This window comes from Dermochelys coriacea, chromosome 1, assembly GCF_009764565.3.
Source record: "Dermochelys coriacea isolate rDerCor1 chromosome 1, rDerCor1.pri.v4, whole genome shotgun sequence".
Lineage (NCBI taxonomy): Eukaryota > Metazoa > Chordata > Testudines > Dermochelyidae > Dermochelys > Dermochelys coriacea.
In genome coordinates this window covers 300038399-300050567 of record NC_050068.2, presented here as the reverse complement: position 1 = coordinate 300050567, position 12169 = coordinate 300038399, and the positions used below count along the sequence as shown (strand labels likewise).

Genomic DNA, 12169 nt, shown 5'->3' with positions numbered 1-12169 from the left:
GCTGAAGCCAGTCTGCAGGATTTGCAAATGCAGCATGCCCTCTTTTTCACTTGGCATAGAAAATACTCATGTGGGCGAGGTCCCACTTGCTTCCAGTTGAATTTTTAATGTATCATTGTAAAATGATGAAACTAAAGCAGCTGGTTGGGCTGCAGGGCAGTGCTGGGAGAGCTACACCCGTGGCACCATTTCAAAGCAAAACTGATATATTTGAATTTCAAAGACCTTCTGTCACCAGAGATCCCACAATGCACCTCCTGTGGCCCAATAATCTGTTTGCAGTACTTTTAGTTTTCTATTGGAAAACACAACTGAGAGATGCTTAATGCTTCCGGTTTTGTTTTCCTATTATAATCAGACAAGGGATGGGGCAGTGTTGAAGAGAGAGCCACTCACTTGTGTTTCAGTTAAAGCAAAGCTTTATCCTAACATTAAGGAGAGAGATGGGGGAGAGGGAGAGGGAGAAAGTTGAAAGGCAACATCATGCAAAAAAGGGGGAAAATAGTGGGCACTTAAAAAAATTAATTAAAAAAGAGTAGTGGCTAAAATAATCACCCTCCCCCCGCCACCAGAGTCTGTTACCTGGTGTAAACATCTTTTTAAAAAGAAATAAATTTTAGTTCATTTTTAGTTAATGATCACATTTTTAAAAGGAAAACAATTTTATAATTACAGTAATTTTCTGGAATGATAAGGGCCTAATCTTGCAATACTTACTCACATGAGTAATCTTTATATGAGTGGTCCAGTTGAGGTCAATTACGATAACTCGCATGAGTAAGGGTGTCCAGTTCAGACCCTGACTCTGCTTTGCCTTGTGCTTCAATTAACACTTGAGTTCTGCATTATTCATACTTCTGCACAATCTTCAGTGTTTTATGGTTTAAGTGTTCAACATGGGTTTACAAAAGGAAAATCTTGCTTAAAGTGCCTAAACTTTTAAGGAAGTAACTATCCAAATTAATTAGAAGGAGAACCACTGACATAACTGGACTTCAGAAAGGTACTTGCAATACTGCACAAAAGACAAATTTTTGTTCAGTGATTTATAGTACAGGCTGAGCTATTAAATATTAAACACACACATTTCAAAAATAGAGGACAAAGTATACTGAAAGAAACTGATGATCTTCACTTGATATGTTCTTTACATGCTTATATCATTTTTCACATTAAAGTGATATTTTTATTCAGTCTCTCTTTGTAATCACATAATGCATTGAATTGAAGACAGAAAGGATAACCCTTTGATCTCTGTTCATGAGAATGTTTCATAATCCTTGGTTAGGAAAATTCTTAGTTCTTATTATTTTCCCTGAATTTTTACACACGCACATGCAGTCTGCTGGTCCCAGCCACATAAGTGTAGGATGGAGGCCACTGGGCTCTGATATTCTGGAGGAGACCAGTCCCATAAGAGAATGAGATGGGCTGTCAGTGCCAGCATGCACTCACCACTCCAGCCATCATTCCTGCTGGAGTTGTACAGATGGGCCAGGATCTAGCCTAATGAATATAGCATGGATGAAATCCATTGAAGCTGGGTTTTATTTAGTGCATACAGTGTACCCAATGGACAGTGGTTGCCGCCTATGTGTGAAGAGATCTCTGGCTGTCTTTTCACATGTAGGCCACAGGGTGAGAGAGGACCATCTTATTCCAGGAGCTGCAGCTTTCTCTTCGTGACTTGCCCTCCAGCCAGGTCGCTCTGATCCTTCCGTTCCGGACTATCAAAGTCCTCCAAGGCAAACTATCCCAGGCAGTCCACTCTCTGCTGTCTGGTCCATGCCACCTCTCCAGTGGCTAGTAGGAGAACCTGGCCCTGCACTTTCATCAGCAACCAAAGTGTGCCCTACCCCATACCTTGTAGCATTTTCCATGAGCCTTTCCTGCCTTTCTCATTCTCCCCAATCTCTGGTTTACTCCCTCCTCCTAGGGAATAACTGCAGGCTACTCTCTATAGGCCCAAACACACCTCCCTTCTCTCAGGAAGTGACTGAAGACTACCTCCCTGCAGTTCATTTTTTGCTCTTAGATCCTGGGCTTTATATAGGGTTTGTGTGGGGTGGACACCCCATCACAAACACTCCTCCTCAAGATTGCATCTGTGGAAGACATGGGTGTCTCCAGCCTGGCATCTGCCATAAGTGGGCCCATAAGTCATCCATCTCTTGCTCAAGGTCCCCCACCATGAGGAGCAATCCACCTTTCTCCTTGATGGTGTCCTGATACTCACTTCACTGTAATTCTAAATCTTCTACAGCTTCTTGTAAAGCATGCTTGGCTGCTCCTAATTTCTCCTGCAACATCTTTACTTGCTGCACAGAATCCCCCAGCTCCCTTTCCCTCAGGGTTTGAGTTCCCATCATAGCCTCCTTCACTTCTGTGTTCGTTCCTATGTCTATTTGGGCCTTCTCCATCCCAATCATTTTATCTTCTGACCTCTTTTTTCCTATCTCACTCGAGTCATGCTATCCTGTTTGCTACCCCCTCCTTTTTTAAGAGGGCAGTGCCTTCTTATATGACCGATCATGTTGAACCCAAAACAAATCTTTTTCTGTGCCTTGTCAGCCAGCCATGCTTTGGCCTTCTCCTTGTCTAGTCCCCTCTCCTCTTGCCTTCACCTTACAAGTCATATATGTCCTCCTTAGGTGCCCCTGCTGACCGCAGGCAAAACATACCCCTCCCTTTCCTGTTCTCCGCACAGGTTGGACTCTTTGTGGGTTTCTTGTTTTTCTGGGTGAGGCTTCTTTCCCTCAAATAGGTAGGGGCACTCTCTTTTTCAGGTGTCCCCTTCACCTGGAGGCATAACACTCCTTTGGCCAGGCCTCTGCCCTCCTGGCCCTAGTACCTCTTTTCCATTCTCTGCAGCCTCTGCTAATTTCTTCCTGCATGAGTTTAAATAAATACAGTGCTGTTGAGCCAGTTGTGTCAAATAGTTTTGCAGGTACCAATGTGCCTCCCACTGTCTCTGCTCATACTTCTGGATCCGTTCTGGCTGTTTGTCAGTCCCCATCTGCAGGGGCAAAGCCTCTGGAGTCTAGGCTGGGAGCGTATAAGTTCCTTCAGCAAAAAAGGCTTCCACCTACTGTGACTCCATTTTCTCTTTCCCTTTTTTCTGTTATTGCCTTCCACACTCCTCTTGTATCAGGGGTGACCACCTTATACTGTCCCTCATGGTCCACCACAATCTCTTACACTCCCCTTTTATAAGAAGTAATCACCTGTCCGCATTCTCCACCACACTGTCACGAGTCCACTCATTGCAGGTGACACCTCCTCCTGGTGGCTCTGGGGATTAGCTCCTTCCAGGTGCTGTGCCCTCCTCTGTCAGTTTCTTCACCCGTCATTATCTCCCACCCTCTGGTGTCTCTCACTCCAGGAGTTGCAGCTTCCTCTTAGTGACTCAGCCCTCTGGACAAATCACTGAGGTCCTCCCCTTCCAGGGTATCAAAGTCTTCCAAGACAAGCTGTCCCAGGCAGTCCACTCTCTACTGCCTGGTCCACGCCACTTCCCCAGGGACCTGCAGGGGAACCCAGGCCTTTGCTTTACTCCAGATTCTAGCTCGGGACCCTTTCATCAGCAGCCAGGGTCTGCCCTATCTCATACCTTGTTGCATTTCCCCTGAGCCTTTTCGGCTCTACCACCTCTCTGGTTTACCAGCCCAAACTCCCTCCAACCAGGGAGTAACTGTAGGCTTCCTATCTCTATAGCCCCAAACACACCCTCTTCTCCCAGGAAGTGACTACAGACTATCTCCCTGCCATCCCTTTGTGCTCTCAGATCCTGGGCTTTATACAGGCCTCTCCTCTTCATGTCCAGCTGAACCTCATATCTAATAAATCTCATCTCCCTGGCTTCTCCAGGTGTAGCCTAGACAGCTAATTGGCCTACTTGGCCACCTTGACCATTTCAGGCCTTATGTGGGGTGGATACCCCATCATACACCAGTGTCGTGTCTTGAATCACAAGTACAGTCTTTACATAATATAAGTGTAACATGTTCATTGCATCTAAAACTTATATGCAGGAGAACAGCCACATCCAGCACTAGCTGTAGCTTTTGGATGGTCTTCAAGGTTAGTTTCAGGTAGAGCATGTGAGAAACCTGGAGGTCACAAAGATATGGATTATTCCGGTTATGATGCCATCTTGATTCAGCCAGTTACCAACAGAATTTACTTAAATCTAATAAGCACTAGGACATTCTTCTCGTACTGTCCTTTATTTTGTATTTACTGTCTTGTCCCCATTCTATCCTTTCAAATATAGCTAATAAAAGGCCTAGTGTCACCACAATTATGTAAATAATTACCTATGATCCTATTTGACTGGTTTCAGCTTCCTTCAGCAATACTGGATCATACATTTATAACTTTAACTAGGGAAATGACTGACAAGTAATGGATATGATCGCAACTTTTATATATTGGTTATGAATGTGATCCTCTGGAGGAAGAGGCATGGAGGATGAAATAAATATCATTACTTTTAGCATTATTGGCTATAAGACAGATGATACTTTGGTCGTTCCAAAATTTGCAAACCCTACATGAGGACCAACAGCATTCTGCATGAAGGCTAGACAAGGGCCAAGTATTTCAATTCATGTCAATAAGAAAGACTGCTTATCATTATTATATTATCTCATCAGAAACAACAACAGGATCTACTGTGTCTTCAGAATATTGCTCATGTTTTAGTTATCTCTGAAGTTGGTCTTAAGCACCATCTGCTAGAGATCACATATATGAGAGCTATGATTGACATGCGCCATAATGTTTACATTCACTGCAAAATGTGCATAATCTATGAGAAATATTTTTGGCAATCTGGGCTCTACAGTTATGGTGAAATATGTTCATTGTCAACATTCATATCAAGTATTTGTTTCTTTGAATGATTAATTTTCTACCCTGTTGCAAAATGATACCATAACAGCTTTTTAAAAAAGATGAATAAGAGATTGTGAATTATCACAGTTTAACGACATTTCCTTCTGTTGCGCTGATAGTATCAAGCATCGACTATAAGTACATTATTATGTGTCCCAACACAATCTTAATGGCCATTATTTGGGGGTTGAAAAAATAAAAATTTCTTTCTGAAAGGTTTATCAGAAATCATACCTGCTCACTTTAAAAGCATGGAAGAAATTATTGCTCTTGATTCATAAGTGTACTTTGTTAAAGAAGATATTAGCATCTAAAGGCACTTAGAGTAATTAATGTTGCTATTCTGTCCCAAAGATAAATTCTTCTCCACTTTTACTGTGTGTTTTTTATGACATCTTATTGATCAAAGTAAGATTACGCTCCAAGATGAGCAGAACGACAAGGTGTACGTTTTGTCATTGATATGTGAAAAAGCAGCCTGGTTACAGTATTTATTTCCTTTCTACTATATTGGTTTAGCTTTTAGTTCAAGGGAGTCTGCCATACAGCATCTGAGCATGTCATCAACATACTTGTTATCACCTTCACTATCAAACAGAAACACAGTTAGCAGCCTACCCTACAAAATATGGTTGTGTTCCAAGTAGCATATTTCTGAGAATAATTTGTGTAGTATCCTGGGACTGCATTGCACTTTACGGGCAAATAAAGACACAGTCCCTGCCCCGTGGGACTAACAATTTAAATAAACATAGCTGAGAACATTTAATGCGGGCTGTTCTGTGGCATTAATATTTGGTGACTTCTTCATTTCAGACATGGAAATAATTTGAGGAATTCACTTAGTGATTCTAGGAACACTCAACGGCTTGACCATTATCATAGTAGTAATAATAATAATAATTAATAAATAATAATTAATAATAAATACATCATAAATTCATAGAAGCCAGAGATGAAAAATACATCTTAGGCCATCCAGCCCATCTCCATTCTCGGGGTTATTCTCTAATGGACATCTATTACATGTTTGACTAGTCTAATGTTAAATATGCCAGGCAATGTAACTTCCCCCTTTTCCTTGGCTAGACTATTCAACAGCATTTTAGGGCCTGATCCAAAGCCCATTGAAATCAATGGACAGACTTCAATTGACTTCAGTGGGCTTTTGTTCAGGCCCTAATGTTTTATTGTCAGGGATTTTTTCTTGGTAATCAGGGTAAATTTTTCTTCTTTTCTTCTTTTGACTGCTAGTTAGCAGCCTATCCTACAAAACAGTATCTATGTTTATATGCAATGTACTCAACTAACTGTTGCTCTGAGAATCATAAATTTGAACTTCCTGAATTTTGTACATATACAATCTAAAGAGTAAATACATCTCATCAGAAAAGTTAGAAATTTCAATGAGAAATGGCAAAAACAATTCTGTGGATTTTTTTTCCATTTTTCACCCAAGTCTAACCATAATGTTGCTTTTAATCAATTGTATCTATAATGTTACATTTACTTTTTTTACAAGAAAATAGAATGGTGCTACTAAGTCCAATCAAATAAATATATTATTGTAAGAAATGTCCAGTGCTATCCAGTGGGGGATATCATGCAAAACTAGAACTGGATGTGCAATCTAATGATAATGATAGATTCAGATCAACATAGGGGACACTTATGGTGTGGAATAACTAGCTAAGATGAAGGGAGTGTCTGACATAGTATATAGCTTTCTTTGTATTTGAACATGCTGTATTTATTTGCATATTTGGAGAAGCATACAGAAAGCTGATTCAACATACAGAAAGCAAATGTGCACCTAAGGGTGCTGCAAATATTGGGAGTGGCAAAGCATTCAGGTCTCAGTTCTGCAAATACGTAATCACGTGTGTAAGTATTTTCAGGATTAGAGTTTCAGTAATGTTGTGGAACCAAATGTAGGCTTGTCAGGGACAGATATTTACAAGTTTGCCTAGAGCAACGGAATTCCTTGAGCAGTCCTGATCATTCCATTAGCAGAAAGTTGCACACTGTGTTTAAACAACATGCAGCTTCCTACTGCTTTTGCTATCAGTGTTTCTAACTCAAATTTTGTCTAACATGCCAATAGTCCATGTTCTGAACAAAAATCATGATTCTGTACTCTGATCATCTACATGGGCAGGTCCCTTGTGCACAGAATCAGCTGAGCTCTGCTTGAGGTCGGGATCTGTCCACATGGATCAGATTGCAGGATTGGGGCTTAAGTCCATAGATTCACTGAAGTTCTAAAAAGTAGCAAGCTTTTACATAGGACTGCAAAAACAGTCAGATTTGACTGTTCTTTCCATACACTGACATCTCAAACACAGCTGAATGGAATTTTAACAACCCGCCTCCCCCCACCTCACCACACCCTCCCCACACAAGTTAACTTTTGAACTGAGTCTTAAAGTGAGAAATTTCATCCCAAAAAGTAATTTGTTGGAGAAAGTTATAAGCAACAGAAAATGGCACATATATTAAAAGTATGATAGCATCATTATCATAAAGGTGTAAAATGAGCTCATTTTCAGTTGCTTCCTTCCACAGTGGTCAACATGATTTACAAATTATCAAATATGTCACAAAACAGGTCTTAGAAGGCAAATCCTTCCTGTTGCTTGCAAAAAATAGTTCATTTCCAAAAATAATGTCATCACTTTTATGTGCTACTGGTACATCTTTGTAAGTCTGTGGTAATTGCCCAAAGTCAGTTAACTGTTGATGAACACAGTAAAAGAATCATAAGTCTTATGAATATTACAGAAACTCCTAAATTGTATTCCAGAAGAGTCAACCTTTGGTTACATGAATTCCTAAATCAATCACACAGAATAGACACATTCCAGATGAAGAAGATTTTTTTTTAAGTAAACTGATGTGGTTTTGCCAGTCAACTCAAAGTACTTCATCCTGTAAAAGGGATCTACACTGGCAGAAATAGGTGCCTGCAAAAGTTCTTTTGCAAGATCAGGGCCTAGCACAGTAAATATGCCCTCAGAGATTATATTGAGACCTTGATTTAGTATTTAATTTCAGGGGATGGAAGGATTTGTTTCACTTCGTGACTATGAAATGTCATAATAAAATTAAGATCTTTGACATAGCATGTGAACATGTGAAATAGCATGGCTCCTTCACATTTTTAGTAGGGCCAGTATTTGCAACCACAGTTGCCAACTTTCACGTGGTAAATAAGCACCCTGACTTTCACAATAAGCCGAAAATCAAGCTAATCACATTTCAAAACAAGGCCAAAACGAGCCAATCCCTAAGAACCCTAACACTCTATGTGACTAGACACCCTGGAGTGCAGTCTGGGACTCTGGTGAGCTTGCTGTGCATCCCTGACTGTCTCCCCTGCTTGCCCCACCTTGCCCCTGCTTGCTGGGAGCTGATCAAAAAAAGAAATAACAAGCTACAAGCCAAACAAGCTACAAGCCAAAAACTAGCCAACAAGCAACCCACAAGCCACTTAAGCCAAAAATAAGCCAAATTTCTGTGGGTTTTTTTGCGGGTTTGGCATGTCTGTTGGCAACAGGTTTTGAACCAGGTATACGTAGTACTAAAGAGAGGAGGATTCTCTGAAGTAGAAGCAAGTGTTGATGTTGTGAACAGCCAAGCCGTCAGGTAGTTAAGCCAGTTGAAAGATAGGTGATGGGAAGAATTAAGGTAAAATGGGTCTTGAAACAGAATATAAGAAGACCAGGAACTTTTGGTAGAAAAGGAAGCAAAGTTGATTACCCCCCAGCAACAGAGTGATGGGGCCCAGAAATAGGAATGGAGGTAGACTGGGCTAGAATAGGAAACCATTCTTGAGCCTGGAACTGGATAGGAAAAAATGTATTTAGAAAATGATTTAGTTAAATCGGTGCAATTTTTTTGTGTAAACTAAGCCTTGGAATCAGAGTGAGATGAGAGCCATTTGAGCAGAGAAAAGGGGGTTACAATGAGAAACAGAACTGGACCAGAGATATTTCTAGTCCACTGTCTTGTCTGTCACAGTTGTCAGTACCAGATGTTTTAGTATAAGGTTCAAGGAAAACAACCCATAATAGGCAGTTGTGAAATAACCTATATGGGAAATTAATTCTGAATCCCTCTCAGCTAGAATTTAGGTTATGCCTTGAAGCATGAAGATTTATATCATTTAAAAAAATCCTTGCTAATTTAACAGTGGATGTTCTTATCCATATTAATGGTTACTTTTTTTTTTTTACTTCTCTTCAGCTCTTGGACTGAATTATATTTGGTAATGCATTCTGCAGGCTTAATTATGCTCTCAAATTCACAGATAATATCAGGGGACGCAGACCCAGGAGATATCGTCAATAATGTGATGTCTGCAAATACATTAAAACTATAGTTTTGTGTATTTATATGCAACAAAATATGACAGGCTAGATTCTATTTTCAGTTTCACCTTCAACTCCTCCCAATTTATTGTGGTTGTGCAGGGATAACTGAGCAATATTTGGTCCAGTAACTTCAATAATATGTCTGTCTTTTACTCAGCATTATATATTTTATCCCAAAGCATCCCATGCCACTTCTAGAACTCAGTAGCTGTTTAATAGTATGCAGCAGCACTACAGAACTGTTTAGAACAGGCAGTACTCATTCAGAGGAAAGAGTGCCACCTACTGAATCACTAACACTACTTTCACAACTGCTCCTAGCTTGTTGACAAAGAACTCCTACCCCATAATGCATCTGACCTATTATAGTTTAATTTGAGGTAATTTTCATGTGGGGAAAGCTATTTTTTATTTTATGTTTTAGACATATTTACATTTAAGAATAGCAGAACATGTGAACAGTTTGAGTTCTTAGAATATTCTAAAGTTCCCCCATCTTTATAAATTAATTTTCCTTTGGCATTAAGAAGAAGGTTTTTTCTTATCCCACTCATTACATATCTGTGTCTGTATCTTTGTTTGTCTGAATCGTACATACATCAGTATATTTTTGTATGTTTTCCTCTTCAAATTACATGGATCATAAGCCTTTGGCATTAATCATAAAAGAACAGTGAAGGTATCCAGTTTGCACTGAATAAGTGTAGAATCTGGATAACTTCGTAAATCACAAAAACAAGGAGGAGTTTGGTGGCACCTTAAAAACTAATAGATTTATTTGGGCATAAGCTTTAAAAACTTTTTCAGTGCATTTTTTACCCAGGAAAGCTTATGTCCAAATAAATCTGTTATTCTTTAAGGTGCCACCGGACTCCTTGTTGTTTTTGTGGATACAGACTAACACGGCTACCCCCGCTAATTGACACCTTCTAAATCATGTCATGATATAATAGTGAACCACTGAAGGGAAGTCTGGGAAGATGGAATCAAGAAATACTTCTGTCTTTCATAATATTTCATTCCCTTCACAAATATAGTACTCATCTTAATAACAATTTAAGAAAGAATAAATACACTTTTTTAACCCGTATAGTTGCCCCAGAAGATCCTAGCAGAAAAGTAGATGGTGATACCATAATTTTCTCTGATGTGCAAGAAAGATCAAGTGCTGTTTATCAATGCAATGCCTCTAATGAATATGGATACTTGCTGGCAAATGCATTTGTGAATGTTTTGGGTAAGATCAATCTTTCATTTTTCATCTGTAACTTAATTAAGAGTTGTTGACTAGTAAATTTTTTTGATATTGTTTAATCTAATCCAGACTTTCTGCAATGCGAAGTAACAGAAAAATATTGCTGGTTAAATCAACATAAATGTTAATAAAATAAATCTTTTATATTGCAAGTGATTATGAGTACTGATCAAACCCTATATAACACAGTTCTTTCTTTTCCTTCATATATGGTCTCCACAGAGCCCCACTGAAGGGTTGCATGCCCAGCCATGTAGCTACAGAACTTTTTTGAGTAGAGTGTGAGCATATCCCTTGAGCCCTCACTCTACAGATGAAGAGCATAGATACCCCACTCTCTCTAACTTCCTCCCTCCCCTTTGCTGAAGCAGGCATGAAAGCATCTTGTCTCCTTTCTGTGTTAGGTCAGGCCAACAAAAATAGCTGTAAAGAGTTAATTAGTATTAGGTTTAAACTAATGTTTCATTTTAATTTTTTTAATGTTCCATTAAAAAAATATCTTGATCCACATAAAAACCGGGGCTTCAGATAGTCATGAAAAAGGTAAAGGACACTCAGCTAAAGCCTGCAACACCTTTAAAATCTTCTCAGAAATAATCCAAAAGGATTTTAAGACACTGTTTCAGGATCTGCTCTTGCAAGATGATCTTGTTATGCTTCAGTCAGGGAAACTTTCTCCTAAGAAAGTATGTCCAGCCATGAGTAGTATGGCCTCCCTGTGAGCTTAAGCCTTCTGTAAAATGCGAGTTGGAAGGAGGTCACCTTGTAAAGCCTCTGCACGAGGAACCAAAATAATTAGTTCCAAAGGTCAGAGTTCAGTGGATGGAGCCGAGGAAAGACCCTCTTTCATTGCAAGATGTTCCAGAGGAAAGGAGAGGTGCTTCACCAAAGAGTCTGACTCCAGATCCTGGAGTGTGCAGCTTCCTTGCACCCAGGGGTTGTAGAACGTCCTGGTAATTGTGTGGTCAAATCAGTCACCTGCACTGGGGCAATGATATTTGGCCCAGTGGACCTTGCTTCTTTTTTTTTTTTAGCATCTTCTGACTTGAATTCTTCCAGTGAAGTCACATACTTCAGTGCTTATCACTATTGCTCACTGAAAAACAAGAAGGAAGTATTTACTTGTAACAGGAAGATTCCCCTGTATTACAGCTTCTACAGACTACCAGCAGCAGAGCTAGATAGAGCACTAAGTCACATCAGAGAGAGATGTAAATGTGTAATTTTATAGGCTACTCCTGATCGTGGTAATAAAATATGCCTTATATATAGATAAATAAAATAAAATGTGTTGTGTTGTCTTTTTAGCTGAGCCACCAAGAATTCTGACTCCTGCTAATAAATTATATCAGATCATTGCAAACAATCCTGCATTGCTAGATTGTGCATTTTTTGGTTCACCTGTGCCTGAAATTGAATGGTAAGTTGTAGTCATTGTGTATAAGTACTTCTGAAGAGGCATTAACTTTCCTTGAAAGCAATCATTTAAATGTTTTTTGTTATTCTATATTTCTTTTTCTAAAAATAAAATAGGGCTCTTTTTTTAGTATGTACTGATTACAATATTGATACATTAAATTATTTATGTAATTTAACATTTAATTAAATTACTGATAGATTCCATTTAAATTTCACTGCATGGGTT

The 12169-nt window shown here is 39.4% G+C and overlaps 1 protein-coding gene across 50 annotated transcripts in view; it reads left to right on the top strand.

The window, feature by feature from the left end:
* The window catches only part of NRCAM (neuronal cell adhesion molecule), a 285751-nt gene that overhangs the window by 204663 nt on the left and 68919 nt on the right, over positions 1-12169 (top strand). For all 50 annotated transcript variants that reach the window (XR_006275037.1, XR_006275038.1, XR_006275039.1 and 47 more), the window contains 2 exons: positions 10363-10506; positions 11833-11944. Coding sequence is in view for 46 of the 50 variants with exons in the window: in XM_043494824.1 (XP_043350759.1) it covers positions 10363-10506; positions 11833-11944 (256 nt within the window). In the remaining 4 variants the exon portion in view is untranslated. The remainder of the gene's footprint in view (positions 1-10362; positions 10507-11832; positions 11945-12169) is intronic.